Source organism: Suricata suricatta, chromosome 17 (genome assembly GCF_006229205.1).
Source record: "Suricata suricatta isolate VVHF042 chromosome 17, meerkat_22Aug2017_6uvM2_HiC, whole genome shotgun sequence".
NCBI classification, from domain to species: domain Eukaryota; kingdom Metazoa; phylum Chordata; class Mammalia; order Carnivora; family Herpestidae; genus Suricata; species Suricata suricatta.
Window position 1 is genome coordinate 5,408,281 of NC_043716.1, and position 20,485 is coordinate 5,428,765.

The 20,485-nt window shown below is 47.3% G+C and overlaps 1 protein-coding gene across 1 annotated transcript in view; it reads left to right on the forward strand.

Annotated features, from left to right (window-relative positions):
* The window catches only part of DNAH9 (dynein axonemal heavy chain 9), a 319,797-nt gene that overhangs the window by 236,587 nt on the left and 62,725 nt on the right, over positions 1-20,485 (forward strand). Inside the window, exons 51-56 of the mRNA XM_029928843.1 lie at positions 3,218-3,337; positions 5,584-5,772; positions 8,561-8,796; positions 13,684-13,806; positions 14,773-14,977; positions 16,035-16,199. Coding sequence (XP_029784703.1) covers positions 3,218-3,337; positions 5,584-5,772; positions 8,561-8,796; positions 13,684-13,806; positions 14,773-14,977; positions 16,035-16,199 — 1,038 coding nt within the window. The remainder of the gene's footprint in view (positions 1-3,217; positions 3,338-5,583; positions 5,773-8,560; positions 8,797-13,683; positions 13,807-14,772; positions 14,978-16,034; positions 16,200-20,485) is intronic.

Sequence of the window (20,485 nt, forward strand, 5' to 3'; positions counted from 1 at the left end):
CATGACTGACTTCCATGACCGGAAGCCTGTACCCCCTTCTCCCCTTAACCCATTTTGCCCATCCCCCTACGTCCTCCCCTCTGGCAACCACCACTTTGTTCTCTATAGGTCTGATTCTGGTTCTTTAAAACAATTGTATTTTTAATACATTTCCTTTTTAATTCAATCTTTTCCCCTCCCCCTGGAGTTTCTACTTGACTTTATTTTTTTTTTGTCTGCCATTAGATCTTCAGTTACTCTTTCTTTAAAGTTTATTGAAGTTTTTTTAAGAGAGAGAGTGCAAGCGAGGAAGGGGCAGAGTAGGGGAAGAAAGAATCTCAAGCAGAATCCTCGCCTCACACAGAGCCCGAGAGAAGGCTTGATCTCATGACCTGAGCCCAAATCAAGAGTCAGAAAATTAACCAACTGAGCCACCCAGGCTCCCCTAGCCTCAATTACTCTTACAGTCTCCATCCAATCCAGTATTCTGGCAAGTCCATTTTTACTCTCAAGACCTTCCTCTCTTGCCCCCGTCTCCAAACCCCAATCAGTGTTGGAGAGTAAACACAGGCACTGCTTTCTTGGGTTGGTTCCAAGGACTTCTAGACGCCCTGCCTTCTATTTTCTTGATTTCTTCTCTTGTGTGTGGTAGCTCCTTCTGAAGTAACTTTCTCAGAAACGTTAACTCAAAGGTAAATTTTCTGAAAGGTCCCAGTCTGAAAATGCCCTTATTGGCTTTTAAACTGACCTGACAACTTTGCTGGGTATTGAACTCTGTTTTTTTTTTTTAATTTCTTTTATAGTTTATTTTTGAGTCAGAGACAAAACACGAGTGGGGGAGGGGCAGAGAGAAAGGGAAACAGAATCCAAAACGGCTCCAGTCCCTGAGCTGTCAGCACAGAGCCTGAAGTGGGGCTCCAACCCAGGAATTTGAGATAGTGACCTGAGCTGAAGTCAGACACTTAACCGGCTGAGCCACCCAGGCCCCCTGCTGAGTGTTGAATTCTGATGCTAATGTTCTTCTCTTTATAACCCTAAATTCGTTACTCCTTTCTTTGGTGAAAGGTCCATGAACAGTCAGGGTCCCATTCTCTTGCCAGTGCACTGTGTTTCCACCTTTCTGGAAGACTTTCCATTTTTTATCTTTATTCTTGGTGTCTGAAACATGCTTGGGCTGAGCTACTGTTGTTTTTCAGTTCATTGTGCTTGGCACAGGGAGACTAACTTTCCTTCACTCCACAAAATTACTTTGTCTTGTTTCTTTGGGGATCTCCCTTCTGTTTCCTTTTTGATCTCATTTTCTGGTAGGCATGTTGAACCTTCTGATGAGTCCTCTATTTTCTCTCAGAGTCACTTTGTTTTCTTATTCTTTCTTAATTTCCTTAAATTCATCTCTTAATTCTTCCCTTAAGTTAAGAAAAAATTTTTTTAATATTCATTTATTTTTGAGAGGCAGAGCACAAGCAGGGGAGGAACAGAGAGAGAGGGAGACACAGAATCCGAAGACAGGCTCCAGGCTCTGAGCTGTCAGCACAGAGCCCGACGTGGGGCTTGAATCCACGAACTGTGAGATCATGACCTGAGCCAAAGTCAGACACTCAACCAACTGAACCACCCAGGGCCCCTTCCCTTGAAATTATTTTTTAACTTCAATAATAATAATTTCCACAATCACTCTGTATTCTCTGTTCCTTTTACTAACCTCCTTTTCTTGTTTTATGGATGAGGCATCTTGAATCATCCTAAGAAACTCATCATGAAGGACTTAAGGCTTTCTTGTGTTCTTTGTGGCTGATGTTACCTCTTGTCCCAAGTTGTTGTTTATATCTCCCTCTTGTTTACCTTAATCCAGGCTTCATCAAATGTCTTTTTGTCCTGTGTGTTTTATAAGAGCTCAAAAGCTGGAGATAGCTCTGTGGGCAAGGGCATAGCTGGTTGCTGGGAGAATTTGTTTTGGGGATCAGTTGCGTTCTCCTGGGTACATCCCAGATGCCACAGTGTGGTGTCTTGTCTCTGCCACAGTTGAATCTCCTGCTGGTGACATGGATGCCTGGTGGGATCGGACACTTGACATGAGGGTGGAGATGGAGACAGAGGATCAGGAAGCTTCCGAACAACCCTTTTGCTTCCAGGATCCGGCTCCATCAGCCCTGACAGTTCCAAATCCCCAGTGCCTTACCCTTCGAGGAACTGAGGCCGGCACTGTGCCGTAGCTTCCTGCGCCCTGCTCTGGCACTTTCCGCTCCACTATGAGTCAAGTCTGCCATAAATCTCTTGGAACGTTCACTCTCCAGTGACCCTCACCAGTTGCTTAGTGTGAAGGATTTATGACATTTTCAATTGTTTCATGATGATTTTCTAGCAAGCCTCTGGAAGAGGAGGAAGCAAATGAGTGTGGCCAGTCTGCTATCATTAATCGGACAGCTCACCACCCGCTTTCAGACTGCTTGGCTGTATCAGCGTGGCCCTTGATTGGTTTTTCATGTGACTCCGTAATGGCCACAAAGGCAGCCCAAATCCATTATTGAGTAGATACTTCAAGGGATGTGCCCTGTTCCTTGTGCGTGCAAATCTGTATTCTGGGGGTAACGCAAAGCTATACACTTCAATTCTAAATTCTTGATCCTTTTAGAAAACCCTAAAACCATGTCTTTTTTACAAAATGTTCCTCTACTTCAGGATCATTGGAGAGAATCAATGAGATTAAGCAAAAGTGAGCTGTACTCCAATGGCCTTAGACCAGGGGAGGGCTTAGACTGCAGACAGCCCAACTCAGACCACGCACCTGCTGCCCCAGACACAGTGTGCCTCCCTCCGGACCCCCGGGATCCCTGTGACCATTTTCTGGCCACCCCAGTCTTTGCTGCACTTTCGCTTTGAACAACAGCCGTTGCCTTCTTTGCCCCTGCACCCCTTTTGCCCCCACTACCGGGAGAGACAGAATTTATGCACCCCTCCTCACGTCTTGTCACCCCTCTTGGCCCTGCTCCAGTGACTGAGGTGGGAAACTCAGCCCCCTCACTTGGGTCAGGACAGATCTGGACTTTCACCGGGATGCCCCCTGAGATCACCCCTAATTTGCTTTCCTTTCCTTCTCCGCCCTACGTTCCCCAGTCTCTTTTATCTTCCCCCAGTGGGGGCGCTTCCTTAAAACTCACCGACACACACATCTGTCTCAGCAGCACTAGAGGCCACTTGGGCTGGAATTACTGACAGACTTTTGTTGCTTCCTCAACAGCACCTTAATGAAAACCTGGCCAAACTCACGGCCAAGTTCGAGAAAGCCACGGCGGACAAACTCAGATGTCAGCAGGAAGCTGAAGCAACCACAAGCACCATCACCCTTGCAAATCGCCTGGTGAGTGTAATCCTTAGCAGCCAACGCTTTAATTCCACGAGTCGAGAATTGTCCAGTGCTGCAGAGGTGCAAAATAGATGAGCATGGCTTCACACTGCTGTCACTTGGGGGCGGGGTGGCATTGACAGGTGCTCGGATGCAGGGACCGGATCCCGAGAAGCGTGAATACATGCCCTGGTCTGGTCAAGAGTTCTCCAGAGTGTCCCGGGGGCTCAATCAGTTGAACGTTCAACTCTTGATTTCAGCTCAGGTCATGATCTCATGATTCGTGGGATCAAGCTCCGCGTTGGTCTCCACTCTGGCCATGGAGCCAGCTTGAGATTCTCTCTCTTTCTCCCTCTGCATCTCTCCCGCACTCTTCCCTACATGCTCTATCTAAAATCAAATGTTCTTAATTTTCAAAAAAGTTTTCCTACAGAGATGTTTGGGAGGCTGAGGGCCGGTGACACGTGACAGGCTGGGTATAAGGTCTGATAATCATTTGACCAGGAGGAGGAGCAGAGACAGAACCGGAGGAGACTGAGACCTCTTAACCCTGGGCATTTCTGATCATGGCCTTGCCCACACGCACATGCGCACAGTCACACATGTGCACACGGGCTCCCACCTCCCTACGGAAATCAATCTGGGGGTCACAGCACGGTGCCTAACAAACTCCCCCCCACAAAACTTAGTGGTTTAGCACAACAACCATGTCGCTGTCTCTCCAGGTTTGTGGGCAGGAATCTGGCAGGTTCTAGCCAGCGGGCTCTCTGTCTGTGTTGTGCCTCCTGGGGCCACTCGGTGCCCTTCCACCTGTGGCTGGCTGTTTGCCACATGCACGTTGGCAAGGAACCCCTGGAATGCCTCTCCAGCAGGATACTTAGACGTCTTACGTGGAGCCCCAGGGCTCCAAGAGCAAGTGCTCCGAGAGACAGAAAGTAGAAGGTCCCAGTCTCTTAAAAAGTCCAACACATGATCATTTCCGCTGTGTTCTGTTGGTCAGTGTGGTCTCAGGTTCAGGGAGGGGTGCGTAGATACCAACGCTTGATGAGAAGGGCGTCAGAGGATTCACGGCCTTTTTTAATCCCCCACGGCTTATATGCTTCCTCACAAATCAGCTACGATCCTGCAAAGCACCATCCCCTGGGTCTGATTTCTCTTCAATGGAAAGCCTTTATGGCACCTTTCTCTCCAGAGGTGGAACCGAGACCTTTTTTACGTTTATCCCAGCGACCATGTATTTACAAAACGGAGCCAGATCTTCTAGCTTAGGAGATGCGAGTCACAGCCGTGACCAAACTGAGCCGTGCTTCTGGGAAGAGAGGCGTGTGTCCGTGTCTGTTACACCTGCTGTTGAGTAGCTTTGGGACTATGGTTTTAACTGAACAATTCAGTGTAGAGACAGCTCTTCTGCAAGAGGTAGTCCAGACCTCCCAGCTGGCCTGGCTCCCATTCCACTTTCTGTTTGGCTTCCAGAACTTAGCACAGCCTTCTCGGCCTGGCGGGGCGTTTTCTGAATTGATCGTCTTGGGAGACAGGCAGGGTGCACAGGCTCTGAAGCCAACCCTGTCTCTACCGACCCAGAGGTTCTGGTGAGGTGCTTCCACATTCTGGTCTTTATCCGTGTCACCTAAAAACTAGGCATGCGAATGGTTCATTGGCTAATCCTTAAGGTCTCTTCCAGATGTGATGTTCTCTGATGCCATCTCTCAAGGAAGGAGAAAGGGTCAGTCATAACACAGACTCAGCTCTACCAGACGCCTAATGTAGAAAGGAGGCCCCTCCTCCCGAGAGAGGGGTTCCCTCATGGAGAGGAGCGCCATACCGAAGCGGGGCAGGCAGAGTCAGGACATGTTCCGCCATCTTGGTACCTCATGCCCTGCCATGTTCTTCTACCTCCGGGTCTTCATTACCATGTCTGTCTGCCCACCCACTGTGAATTATTTATAGTGCATGAGATTGATTTTATCTCTTTTCCTCTCCCCAGCACTTGGAGAGGAGAAGGGGGAGGCACATATTCTAGCATGTTCTGCAGCCCAGGCGCTGTGCTAAGTGATTAATGGACATGGTCCTATTTAATTTTCTTCACAGCCCTTCAAGCTGGGTGGTGTTTGTCTCCCTCCCTGGGAAGCCTCCATTCACACCCTGTAATGTACATGCGGGACTAAAGATGCATCGTGCGTTCTGTGTGACTCAGTCCTGGGGTCGTTATGCAGCCTGTGGGATGACGCGTCGTCTCTCCTCTCTGCTCTCCCAAACTGTAGGTCAGGGGACTCGCCTCAGAAAACGTGAGGTGGGCAGAGGCCGTGCAGAACTTCAGACAGCAGGAAAGCAAACTCTGTGGAGACGTCCTTCTGGCCACGGCTTTTGTGTCGTACCTTGGCTTCTTCACCAAGGGATACCGGCAGAGCCTCCTGGACGGGACCTGGCGACCCTACCTCAGCCAGCTGCAGGTGGGTCCAGCCGTGGCTGCCAGGGAGCTCACCTGGCCCTAAGATCTTCTAGCACTTCCTTGCATGCCTCCACCATTAGCGCCTGAGCGCCCCCTAGTGATCGCTGGGGTCGGGGAGGGAGACACATGCGGCTGTGTCCCCCCCATGTTGCCCTGCCTTGCCATCCACTGCCCTCTGGGCAACCAGGGCACAGCATCTCTCCCCTTTCACTGGGCTCTCTGCGGGCACTCTGGTCCATGGCCCAGCAGACTGTCCCAAAATTGCAAAACCCAAGGGTCCTCAGAAGCACCCTGAGTTCCCTCCACTGCCCCTGTTCTTGAGCCAAATGGCAGCCCTGCAGTGGGGTCGGGGCTCCTTCCCCAGGTCTGACCGCACCTTGTCACCGGGCCCCCTGGCTGTGCAGTCTGTGCCCATGGCTCACGGACCCCCTTATGCAAACACCTCCGCCCCCTCCTGTCATGTGTCCTCGGCTTGTCCTCCAGCTCCCAGCCCTTCCCTCCCTACTGAGATGATGATGCAGGGAAATGCCGGTTCCTGATCGAAAGGGGTTCTGGAGCTGGCAGAATAATCCCTAATCCTGCCCACTTTCCCATGACTCGTAGTCCTCAGCCCACAAATATTCACTGAGGAGTCGGCATGCATGTCCTCCCTCAAGGCCAGGACCCCGCAGGAAGGTCCCAGTCCGGTGGAGGAGAGTAGGTTCGTGAAAACTGGCTGTGGTAAGCGTCAGCTGGACGGCTCACCTGGTACTGGAGGAGTTGAATTCCAGAAAGCCTCTGGAGGTGGATCCCCAGGGCATAAAACCCGTGTTGTCTAGTGATGGTTGGCTACCCAGATCAGCTCACAAAATCTTATTCATTTGATCACTTGTTGGATAGTGGTTTAAAAACTGTTATGGAAATCTCTATGTACATAACACACTTACGCACTATTACAGTACTTAGGAAACAAAAATGAAGCTGTTGTTGATCTCAAACAGCATGGGAAAGGAAATTAGATTTTTTAGTTTGTTTTGCATGAGAAACAGAGCGAGCAGGGGAGAGGCAGAGACAGAGGGAGACAGAATCCCAAGCCGACTCCGTGCTGCTAGCACAGAGCCTGACATGGGGCTCGGTCCCACGAACCATGAGATCATGACCTGAGCCAAAACCAAGACTCAGGCGCTTCACCAACTGAGCCCCCCAGGTGCCCCAGGAAAGGAAACCATTAAAGGACAACCATGAACTGAGCTCAGTGGCAGCTTAATGGGGATTTCTCTGGCTTGGTCTGCGGTTTGTAAGCCCCTTTAGGGGTCTGCACAAAAAACATGAGAATGTTTTTCATGCATAAAATGGTCTTGAAACACATTTCTGATCTCCAGGGAAAGAATTTCCCGGGGAGACCTTCCTTCCGATGCTTGTTTGATGGTTTAGTACTGACCATCGCAGCCCTTGTGAGCGAGGTGAAAGGACAGGCAAGGGATGGGACACGTTTCCTCGGGTAACAGGAAGACAGACCGCAAAGGACAGAGGCACAGAGAGGTTAAAGGGGCATGTGTGCGTGAACCTCACAAACATCCCACTAAGTGGAAGCAGACACAAAAGGCCACCTGTCATAGAACTCCATTGATGTGAAGTGTCCAGAATAGGTAAATGCGTAGAAAGTGGATTCGCGGTTGCCGGGAACCAAGGGGTAGAGGGGAGCAGGGAGTGAAAAGTACGGGGCTTCTTTGTGGGGTGAAGGGAGTGAAAAGTATGGGGCTTCTTTGTGGGGTGAAGAGAATGTTTTGGAACCAGTAGACTTGATGGTCACACAACACTGTGAATGGACTGAATGCCCTTGAATCCTATGCTCTGAAATGGTTCATTTAAGATGCGCCTGGGTGGCTCTGTCAGTTAAGCACCTGACTTCGGCTCAGGTCATGATCTCACAGTTCATGGGTTCTAGCCCTGTATCAGGCTCCGTGCTGACAGCACCGAGGGAGACAGTGTCTCCCTCTCTCTTCTGCTTCTCCCCCACTTGCACTCTGTTTCTCTCTCAAAAATAAATAAGTATTAAAAAATTTAATAGAATAAGTTAACAAGATGGTTCATGTACGTTACGTGAACTTTGCCCCAGTTAACAAAAATGCATGCGTGTCCCCCGTGAAAACAGGACTTGCAGCAGAATGGAGCAAGCTGAGAGAGGTCAACAGAAAAAGGAAGAGAGGGGTCAGGGACACACAGCAGGGCCACAGAGGGAAGCAGGCCGTGGGGAGGCTTCCTCTGGTCCTGAGGGGCACATGTCAGCAGGCGAGTCCGCGGGGAAGAGTCCTATAATCCTCCCCCGCCCCCCGCAGTGGAATGTTCTGGGCAGGGAGAAAAGCAGGCATCTCCAGTTCTGTGCAAGGTGGGCCGTCATCAGAAGGTGGTGACGTACGGGACAGTAAGGGTGGTGATGGCCGGCAGTGAAAGCCCACGAGGCCAGGGGTCCCGTGAGAAGGAGAGGGCAGCAGGAAAGTGACCCTGTTAACACGGGCCATGGCAGACGGAGGCCGTTGCTAGTATAAATCACCGATGCTAGGAATTTGTTTTAGGCGAATATGCTACCCGACAAAGAGTCGTCCAGCCTGGCTTGCGGCTGCTGTTGACCCACCGAGAGAAACAAAGGCTCTCAGGACTTTCAGAAACCCCGCTTCATCCAGAAAATACTCTTCAGGGGGATTTGATCTGGAGGAGCGCCATCGCCTTAACCAGGCACCGTGTCCCACCCCCGGCCCAGAAGGCTCGCCCCTCTTTCCTGAGCCTGTGCCTCGTTTCTCCCTCATCAGGTGCCCGTCCCGGCCACCCCCACCCTGGACCCCCTGAGGATGCTGACGGACGACGCCGACGTGGCTGCCTGGCAGAACCAGGGCCTCCCCGCCGACCGCATGTCCGTGGAGAATGCCACCATCGTCGTCACCTGTGAGCGCTGGCCGCTCATGGTTGACCCGCAGCTACAAGGCATGAAGTGGATCAAGAACAAATATGGCGAGAACCTCCGGGTCACCCGGATTGGCCAGAAGGGGTAGGTGGCTGAGCACAGCCCTTCTCGCTTTGGCCACGTGCATGCAGAGACAAAACAGATGGGATGAGGGGGCCGTCTCCACCCTCCCGGTCCCCTTCCCATTTTAGGACACCTCTCAATGAAAGATGCCCGGTACTTGTCTTTGTCATTAGGAATCGTGTGTGTCAGCATCCTGACCCATCAGGAACCCTTTCCCCCTTCCTAAACCCCCCATCGTGTTCACACTCGCACCTGGCCGTGGACATGACCTCCCCAGGCATCATGCACCACTGTCAGGCCATTCTGTGTTTTATAAAGTCTCCCTCACCTTGAGCCAAGAAGTGCCTGTCTTAGCCCATCCTGGAGCCCGCTTGCCTATCTGTCATTCCTGTCTCTGGCCCAGAGCCCCCCGGAACAAACCCCAATACCGTGGCTCCCGAGGAACGACCAGACATTGCAGTCAGAAGCATAGAAGCCAGATGAGCGGTGAACCCTTGACAGCCCTTTCACCCGCCTCGTACAGCATGTACCCAGTGGGGCAGCCGCTGTGCAAAGGGACCTGAATGTCACTGAAAATGTCTGTCCGCACCCATCACACTTCACGACCACAGACCTCGGCGTCTCCCACCCCGTGGCTTCATAAACTGAGTTAGAACTTAGCTGTGTAGTCTCTGCTCTGGATTCATGTTCTGTGACATTAGGATGTGTGACCAGGATAGGATGGGGCGGTGGGGAAGAAGACAAGTGACAGAGATCGATTATTAGGTGGTCTGTAGGTGCCAGTCCTGGCATTAGGAACCTTATCTCAAATGCTTTCCTTAATCCACAGAACAGATAAGGCTAGCGTTCTCTGGTGCCTTTTCACATCTGAGGAAATTGAGGTTCATGGAAGCAAATCAACATCGGCAAGAACATACTGTTTTGAAAGCAACTGACGTTTGTCCACCCATGTTCGTAGCACGATTCACAACACTGAAACTGTAGAAGCAACACATGGGTACCTGGGTGGCTCAGTCAGTTGAGTGTCCAACTATGGCTCAGATCACGATCTTGCGTTTTGTGAGTTCGAGCCCCACGTCGGGCTCTGTGCTGACAGCTCAGAGTCTGGAGCTGCTTTGGATTCCGTGTCTCCCTCTCTCTCTGCCCCTCCCCTGCTCATGCTGTCTCTCTCCCAAAATTAAAAATCAACATTTAAAAAAAAATGTAGAAGCAACCCAAGTGTCCATCAACACATGGATGGGTGAACAAAACATGTCGTATCCATGTGGTGAGAGATTAGCTTTAACCTGGAAGGCAGTTGTGACATGGACCTTGAGGACATTACGCTGAGTGAAATAAGCAAGACACGAAAGGACAGACACCGTACGGTTCTACTTATGAGAGGTCCCTCAAGTCGTCACATTCACCAGACACGGAGAGCAGGATAGTGTTGCCAGGAGCTAACGGGAGGGGAAGGGGGACTCCTGGTTAAAGGGTACAGAGTTTCAGTTTTGCAAGACGGAGAACTTCTGGAGATGGATGATGGTGACGGTAGCGTCCTAACGTGAATGTACTTGATGCCACCGAGCTGGGAAATGGAAACGTGAACACCGTAACTGCTGTCGTTTTTTTTCCTCGCTAACTTGGAGCTCAACCAAAATAGGACTGTTGCATGAAAGGATTCCTGTGCATAAAAACACACTTTACTTTTGCAGAGCTTTGCTTGAAAACTCAATCAGAATGTAAAAGCGGCTGAGATGGGAGGTTTTGTGTTATGTGTATTTTAAGCACAATTTTAAAATAATTAAATTAAAAAACTGACAGGCAGCATTTGCTCCTCAGTCAGCAACCCAGCGGACAGCCACCAAGTGAGGTTTGCTGCCCTGGCCGCTTGTCCCAAACGCAGTTGCCCAGAGGTCCAGATCAGCTGGCGTTGTTTAAATCACACACACAATCTTACAAAAATAGTTCAAGCAAATATTGACTGCCAGATGGATCCTTTCTTCTAGAGAGGATAAAAGGAGAAATGAATCCCAAGGTACGCCTGGGTGTATTTTCGCCTGTGTCATCAATCAGACTACTGTCATCCTGGCCTTCCCCCCGCATTTTGATCAAAATACTCCTTTCTAGGGGCGCCCAGGCGGCTCACTCGGTTAAGCTCTGACTCTTGATTTCGGCTCAGCTCATGATGTCACAGTTTTGTGAGTTCGAGCCCCCAGTCAGGCTCTGTGCTGTGCTGACAGTGCAGAGCCTGCTTGGGATTCTCTCTCTCTCTCTCTCTCTCTCTCTCTCTCTCTCTCTCTCTCTCTCTCTGCCCTTCCCCTATATGCACACTCTCTCTCAAAATAAATACAGAAATAAACATCAAAAAAAATCCTTTCTTATTGACCAACAGCTGCAGTTTGGACACAGGTGTTTTTCCTCTTTGCTTATTCTGTATCCCTAGTGCCAAAAACAATGCCTGGCACATAGTAGGACTTCAGTAAACATAGGTGCAGTTAATTCTCTGTTTTTGTCCATCCACTTTTCTGTTGTGTGGTTTTCTAGATTTGTTGTGTATTATCTGAACGTAAATATTATATTATGATATGTGTTAAGACTGTTGGGTATAGTCCCCCTTCCTCACTTGAGTGGATATTTATTCCAGTATGTCATTTGACTTTTAATCTTATTTATGGGGTTTGACATATGACAGTTTTGGGGGGTTTTATTTTGATGGGTTTTTTTTTTTTAGTTTATTTATTTCTTGAGAGTGAGGAAGGGAAGGACAGAGAAAGGGAAACCAAGAATCCCAAGCAAGCTCTGCACTATCAGCACGGAGCCTGATGTGAGGCTCAGACTCACAAATGTGAGATCATGACCCAAGCCAAAAACCAAAAGTCGGACGCTTAACTGACTCAGCCACCCAGGTGTCCCTGAGGGCTTTTTTTAGCCAGCTATGTTACCCATACCCATTTCTTCTATATATCATACCTAGAAAGCCTTTTTCTCTCCAGAAATTATATAAATATTCACCTAGATTTCTTACGGTTTTTGTAGGTGTGTTTTTTTAACATTGAAATCCAATCACCTGAAATATATTTTAGGGTGCTATATAAGATACAGACCTAGTTTTCACTTTGAAACGGTTAGCTGTTGTTCCAATACCATTTATTAAATTCTCCATCCTTTCCTTAATTAATTAGAGATGACATTTTACTCTGTATTAAATTATTAGAGTCTTTATTCCTTTCCATTTATATATTATACTAGCCCTTAATTACTTAGCTTTATATTTAGCAACACTTAGTGTGGCATCTTGCATTACAAAAGTAATGTATCATCCTAGTAAAAAAAGAGGGGAGGTATTACAAAATAAAAGAAATTAAGTACTCCTATAATTCATCATTCAGGGAAAAACTCTGCTAGCTTCTTGGGGTATGATACCCTTTCAGAATCTTTCTATATATCCACTTTGTTCAAGTTATAGAAAATATTTTAGAATTTGCTTCTTCCTATATACCTATATTGTTAAAGTTACATAAAGTATTTTTTTTAAGTTTATTTCTTTTTGAGAGAGAGAGAGAGAGAGAGAATGAGTTGGGGAGGGGCAGTGAGAAAGGCGGACAGAGGATCCAAAGCAGGCTTTGTGCTGAGAGCAAAGAGCCTCATGCAGGGCTCGAACTCACAGACCTTGAGATCATGACCTGAAGTCAGATGCTTAACTGACTGCGCCACCCAGGTGCCCCTAAAGTATTTTAGTACTAGCTAGTATGAATGCATTTTCTTTTTCTCATTAGCTTTTATATTTTTAAGCATCTTCATTGTTTTCTTTTAGGTTAACTTTAAGACTTATGGTCAATTTCTACAGTTTTATTGTTATATGTAGTTCGAATTGGGATTATATCAAACTTATCCATGTATTTAGAGAACACCAACCTTTTAACATGTTTATTAAATTTGACATAACACCAAAACATTTAAGATAACCTAGTTTTGGCAATTGTTAAATAAATTAAGGTATATCAGTACAGTCTAACACCCAGTCATAGAAAATTATTCTAGGAGAATATTTAAGGGGCACCTGCATGGCTCAGCCAGTTGAATGTCTGACTCTTGATTTCAGTTCAGGTCATGATCTCACAGTTCATGGGATCAAGCCCTGCACTGAACTCTGTGCTGGCAACACAGAACCTACTTGGGATTCTCTCTCTCTTTCTCTATCCCTCCCCTGCTCATGCATGCTCTTTCTCTCAATGTAAATAAACATTTTTTTAAATTATAATAAAATTTTTAGGGATGCCTGCGTGGCTCAGTTGGTTAAGTGTCTAACTTTGGCTCAGGTAGTGATCTCACAGTTCATGAGTTGAAGCCCGCATTGGGCTCTGTGCTGACAGCTCAGAGCCTGGAGTCTGCTTCAGATTCTGTCTCTCCCTCTCTCTCTACCCCTCTCCTGCTTGTGCTCTTTCAAAATAAATAAACATTAAAAAAATAACATAATAAAAAATTTTAATATATATTTAATGACATGGGGAACTGTTTCAGATACATTTTATGTACAAGAACCAAATGATAAAACAAATGTGCTGCATGAATCCAGTAATAAATAGAGGTGCAAATATAAATTAAAAATAAATAATATACAACAAAATAAGAATAAACTTGAAGATAGAATATATCCAAATATGCACGTTAGACACCAAAATGTAAATGACCGAAAGAAGGGTTACGTTCATTTTTGTATTGTTTTTTGTATTTTGTCATTTTTCCTTCTTTCTAAAGCTTTATGAGATCACGTAGATATCACTTTAAATAGAGAAGCACGTGACCACTGACGTCATCCTAGGCAGCTGCCCCTCCACGTTTACCACAGAGGCCACGGTCATCCTGTCACGTTTCGTGTGGATCCACACCATGGCACCAGCTCACACCGCCCCCCCTTCTCCCCAGGTACCTCCAGACCATAGAGCATGCCCTGGAAGCCGGAGACACGGTGCTGATCGAAAACCTGGAGGAGTCCATGGATCCTGTCCTGGGTCCCCTGCTCGGGAGAGAAGTCATCAAGAAAGGACGGTAAGACGTAGCCGTGTTGCCGATCCCGTGTGAGGGGCTGGATCGTAGACCCGAGAGCCGATCCGCTCTTCCCAGAACATCCCCACCTTAACTCCCATCACGTGGCTCCAGCCAGCGGGACTCAGGAGGAACCCTCAGCTGCCCTTGACTTGTGGAGAAGCTTCCTGGCATCACTTTGCTCCCGTCGGGTCACCTCCTCCTTGACTCCCCCTGCATGTTAGCGGTGCGCTATTTTGGAAGAACTTTAGAAGGAAAGTGATCAAATCGCAGACTGACTTGTAAGCATGAGTCATTTTGACCCAAGCCAGACTGCTGGGCTCCAGGAACCCGGTTGTCTGTCCATCTGATGAGCCCCAGTTGCTCTGGGGGCTGGCTAGTGGCCAGGGGCTCAGCCAGTGTCTGGCAGGAGGAGGACGAGAGAGGAAGGAGAAGAGGTCATTGTCACGAAGGGTTGCTTCACTGCAGAGCCTCATCCCCTGCCGAGGCCATAAGTACCCTTCCCATGTCCTTAGTGTGTGCTCACTTCCTGAATTAACCACCTTCACCCATACCAGTTACTCTCCATCAACCGTGAAAGAAAAGAGGCCCCGGGGCTGCTAGGCCAGAAGGCACCATTCTGCAGCCTGATGGTCCCCTTCCCTGCAAACACTTTACTGCCATCTGCTGGGGACGCTCCATAACGTCCTCACCTCCCTGGACAGCAGTGTGAATGCCTCTCCCTATAGTCGCGCAGGCAAAATCAAAGATGACAGCCATGGGAGAAAGCCTCCCACTGTCCACCCTCGTTCCCCATATTAGGGCAAACAAGGATCCTGGGGTTCAGGCTAGACCTGCTTGGGAGGAATCTGAATGTGGCTATATTGTTTGCTATGATGGTGCAAAAAAAAAAAAAAATTCTAGCATTCTGTCCCCAAACCCAATCTCACAGGAGAGCACCCCACCTTCACATGACCCTTCCTGTTCCAGATTCATTAAAATCGGAGACAAAGAGTGTGAATACAACCCCAAGTTCCGGCTCATCCTTCACACCAAGCTGGCCAATCCTCACTACCAGCCCGAGCTGCAGGCTCAGGCCACCCTGATCAACTTTACGGTGACCAGGGACGGCCTGGAGGACCAGCTGTTGGCAGCCGTGGTCAGCATGGAGAGGCCAGACCTGGAGCAGCTGAAGGTAAGTGGGGAGTCCACCAAGGGAGGGAGGAAGAAAATGCTCTGTCTCTACAGCACTCAAACAGTGCAGAGCCTGCTTAGGATTCTCTCTCTGCCTGGACTATCTCTCAAAATAAACAATAAACTTAGAAAGAAACAGAAGATGACCAGAGTGGCTGTGGCTGGAGCTCCCAGCAGGAAGATTGTTCTTTCCAGGGATCGAAAGCCAATAATCCCAGACGGTACAAGGACGAAGAAAGGACAGCTCCCTGAAGTTACACGGTTCCCACAGTAGCATCTAGTGCTTTAGTGTATGGAGTCTAACGATCAGGAAGGGAAGACGAGGGAAGGTCAGCTTGGACACCTGAGCCCCACTACAACTTATAGGAAGGCTCCTCCAATCAGCTTGTCTAAACATATCATACAGTTACTGTTGATTGTTTTTTTTCTACCTAAAGATCATCTATAGGATGAACCAAGAGCTGATCTGGTCTTCCCAGAACATCCTCCCATTTGGGGGCAGTAAAGAGATAATAGAGGTGACCTTCCAGAGACTGAGAACTTGATCCTACCCTCTGGCTAGTCACACAGTTTCCATTGAGTGAACACACTGTGTGTTCTCTGAGAAGGGACTGAGGTTAGCCAGCCGAGGTTACGGACACATTAAGAAGGTAACTCAGGGGCACCTGGGTGGCTCAGCCAGTTGAGCGTCTGACTTCGGCTTGGGTCATGATCTCGTGGTTCGTGAGTTCGAGCCCCACATCGGGCTCCCTGCTGTTGGTGCAGAGCCTGCTTCAGATCTTCTGTTGCCCTCTTTCTCTGCCCTTCCCCTGCTTGTGCTCTCTCAAAAATAAGTAAAAACATTAAAAAGAAGAAGAAGGTAATCTAGGCCTGAATCACATGACTAGTAAATGGTGCATTTGGGATTATCTCACCTGCATGTCTTGTCTCCTGCTATTCTTTTTGCTTCATCCCCCAGAGGAAACTTGACCCCATAGCATTTATCTCTTCAGACCTACGCCAAGCATAACGTGTACTGGGCTTCTACACCTGACTCCCCCTTTCTCTATTTTTTGCAGTCGGACCTCACCAAGCAGCAGAATGGGTTCAAAATCACTCTGAAAACGCTGGAAGACAACCTGCTCTCTCGCCTCTCTTCGGCATCTGGGAACTTCCTGGGGGACACAGCCTTAGTGGAGAACCTGGAGACTACCAAGCAGACGGCCGCAGAAGTGGAGCAAAAGGTAAAACTGCCTGGCAGAATTCCCAGATAGCGTTTCCAGGTTCCCACATCCCTTCTAGAAGGTCAAGGTGGGCAGGATTCCTGATATCACTCCCTCACACCCCGCACTAGGGAGTTCCCACCTTCTGGGCAATGAGTTTGACAACTCAGCCCTACAAGAGTGTGAACTCTCCTGAGAGTTTGTGCAATTACGCTGAGGCTAAGGAGTCGCACCGCTGGGAGCCGTGAGCGCTGGCTGGCTCAGGCATGATTGCCGGAGTCCAGCTCCAGCAGGTCCAGGGCTCCCTGAAGGATGGACGGTGTCGGCGAAAGGGAGTGAGAGAGCCTCAGCTGCTTTCTGCTCACCAGGCAGGCGTCTCTACCCTTACCGAGAGTCCGCTTCATTTATTGAAAAAATGTATGGGGCACAAAACAGAAGTGGCAATTGCCTTAGACAATAATTTCTGTTAACAAATTCATTGGTAAGAAAAAATTTCCCAGAACATAGATTGGTAGAAGACTCATGCATAACCTTTATCAATAGAGATTAAAGTAGGTGACTAGATGCTTACCACATGGGGAAGGAAGGGATCTTTAGCATTCAAATACAAGGTGATATTTTTAGCATAGCAAAGGCAAGAGTTAGTTCTTTTGTGAGCAGGGGTCAATAGCCTGTTTTCTTGAGGGGAAGAAAAACAGGTTTTCTCAAGAAATGTAACATTTGCACCTATAATCACAAAAGAAGAAACTTCTATAACAAGTTTTTTCACAAGGTACAATTCACATATTTTTAGCATAAGAAGGCAAGTCACTCCTGATACAGTCAGTCAGGCACGTTGGGGGTCAGTGCTCAAGCAGAAATTGAGTGGGGGTTGGGTGAGTGTAGACGCAGGTCACCATCCAATGGTGGGAAGCCTAGCAAACCTCCTGACTTCAGAAAGGCTCCCAGCACATGATTGCACCCTGACAAAGCCCACAGGCCAGCCAAGATCTCACAAGTCTGATCGTAATGTGAGAGCTCCAGTGACTTCTAGAAGCTCAGCTCTCAAAAACGGTTACCAGCCTCAGAAACTAGGCAGTCTATAGCTTCCTTCCCTTCCCTTGCATTGTTTGGAAGGCTTTTATCCCCACCCCACCCCCACCACCGTGGGAGACTGGAAGACAGGATTTGAGGGTATGAAAGCCCTTTGCGGGGAGGCTGCCAAAACTGTACAGGCTCTTGTTCATTCCCAGCCCTGCTCTTGGATCAGAGGAGCAATTCAGATACTGGTTCTGAGCAGAAAAAGTGAGTCTGTGACAGGACACCTTTGAGGGAAGGCACTGTTAGGTTATTGGGATTTCTCCAATGTTCTGGGTAGGGACGGGGTAGGAAAAGTGAGAAGTACAGATGGGTGGCACAGGTACACCAGCTCGTGCCCACTCTGGGGTAACACACAAATGAAGTTGGAATGAGAGCCTGAGAGCAGTGAGGTCCAGCCTCACTGTGTGGCCACCAGGCTCTACTGCTGGTTCTCTGTGGCCTCCGTATCTCTAGGCAAGGGAGTCCAGAGTTTGTGTAATAATTGTGTAGAAGTTCCACTGCCTTGGGCAGGAGAGATGGAAGCTGGTGTGAACCTAATCACACATGGTTATATATGGATAAATCTTTAGTCCAGGAAGTGTCTGTTTCCAGGAACAAATATTGTTGCCAATAACCAACTGAAAGATGAGGGCAGAAATGGATTTGGGGATGAGAGGAGATTATTATTTTTGTTTGTGTTGTGTTGAGTTTGGAATGCCTTTGGGACATTCACGTAGGTCCATTATTGGGTTTCCGGGTATATGATCTTGGTTGGCACTAAAGTGCTAAGAGTCACCCACAAGTAGTCGATCACTGAGACTGGGAGCAGATGAAGTCATGGGGGAGATGTGTGAGCAACGACGAGACTGAAGAATAGAGCCTTGAGAAGGATACTGATAGGTTTTAAGAGAAATATGGGAGATGTTGACCCTGGAATAGGGCAGACAGATGGCAGGAAGAGCAGAAAAATAAGGGATTGTGAAAGAAAGCGTTTCAAGAGGGTGTGCCGGTGACGTTGACTGATGTAAATGCTCAACAAGATATGGCTGAGATGTATCCACAGAACTTTGCTAAAAGGAGGCATCAGTGATCGTGGGGAGCATGGTTTCAGTGGTATAATGGAAGCAAAGCCATACTGAATTAGAATGAGAGCAAATGGGATCTGAGACAGCGAAAGAGAGTATAAGCCACCCTTTAAAGAAGCCAAACTGTGAAATGGTAGAGAGAGAAAGGACCGTAACTTAAAGGAGACATGGACCCCATGAGATGGGAGAGATTGGGTGAGAGAAGATCTTCACCAGAGGTGGGAGGATGCATCGCTTGTGAAGAAAAAGAGGAGTTGAGTACAGAAGGTGAATTTATAGGGAAAAGAAGGAACAATCAATGCCACGGAGTATATAAGAGAGGGGCAATATAATTCAGGTCACAGACCATGAGCTTGTCTTTGGAAAGATGGAGAGCCAATTCCAATGTGAAAGGGGGTGGCGGCAAACATGAGTCTACAAATGAGATCTGAGGTCCGCGGACCCATTCAGGAAACTGAGGTAGAGAGACAGAAACCTCAAGGAATCAGAGGAGAGACAGAAATTAAGGAAATTCCTTCCTGACGTTCTCTATAAAGACGGTGAAAGCATGAGTCACATTCAGCTGGGGAGAGTAAAGGAGTGGTAGGGAGGTAGGCGGTTTGGAAAGGGGAGTGAAGGTTTACAATTACTGAAATAGGAATAAACGTTAATTCAGGAAACATAATCAGTGGACAGCATTAGGAACCCAGATGAGCTTGAAAAGTATGGATCTGTGATAATGCCATTCAGAGTAGCTGTTTGATTTTTGTTCAGTCCACCCCCTTCTGAGGACCTTTGTTTTTAGCAACTGGATTTAACCAATTTACATTTATTAGCATTATTGATAGAGAGAATTTCTTTCTACTGCCTTAATTTGTGTTTTCTATTAACACGCTTATTTATTTTTTTCTCCTTTCTTAATTTTTCTTCATTCTCATCTTTATCCTTTGTTGATTTTAAAGTTAATTTACTTTGGGGATACCCATATGGTTCAGTCAGTTTAGCATCTGACTCTCGGTCTCAGCTCAGGTCATGATCTCACCTTCCATGAGACTGAGCCCCATGTAGGGTCCTGTGCTGTCAGTGTGGAGCCTACTTGGGATTCTCTCTCACTATCTGACCCCCCATTCCCACTCACGTGCACACACTCTCTCTTGCTTTCTCTCAAAATAACTTTTAAAAAATAAAGTTAATTTACTTTGTTTTATTGATTAATCTTGTTTCATTTATATATGAAAGTTGTATTTCATATTCTATGACTTAACAGTAAGTATTGACTTAATACACTATTATAAAGGGATATAAGACCTCTTCCAAAACAATATAAGGACTTTAGAATACTTTATCATCCTTTTCCATCTTCTGTTACTGTTTTATAATATTTTAGTTCCACCTTACTTCCACTTCCTTTACCCACGGTGGTCATTTTTTAATACCCCTTGTTAAATTCTCAGATCTCATTTCCTCCTTTTGGATTTGATCTTCTAATTAATGCAAATAATTATTTCTTCAAGGGTCTGTGGATAGTAAGCTTTCTTTGATGTTGACTGCTTCTTCGTGAAGCATCTTCTTCACCAGATGTGAAAAATTCTCAACTGTTGTAGCTCCAAGTGTTGCTTCTCCCTCACTCTCTGTTCTCTATCTCTGTTAGATGTATTTTGAATCTTCTCTTTCTGTCTGCCAAGTCTCACAACCTCATACATATTTTTCATCTTTTTTTTTTCTCTCTGAGCTACCTTTGTCCTTGTTTCCTCAGATCTGTCTTCTAGTTTGCATAGTCTCCATCCAACACTGGTCCATTATTGAACCTGTGCACTGGGCTTTTCATTTAAATACCTGTTCTATTTCAGAAGTCCTAGTGAATTTATTTTTTTCCAGGTAATAGCTGCTTCTGTTTCTAACATCCTGATTTTATACTTTTTTTTTCCCATCTCTACTACTTTTAAACAGAAATCATTAATGGTGAGTTCTAGATTGTTCCATGATCTTCAGCTCTTAGGATGCTAATCCTCTTGGGAATTTTTGGCTGGTAGATTCTAATTGTCCCTTTGGTAACACTTCATTCTGAAATTTGTAATTGTTTATTGCAGGTTCATCTTGTAAAAGGATCACTGTTTGTATGTTTGTTTGTTTTTCCTGAGATTCTCACAAATTATCATTAGTTTCACTCTTCTGGAGCATAAG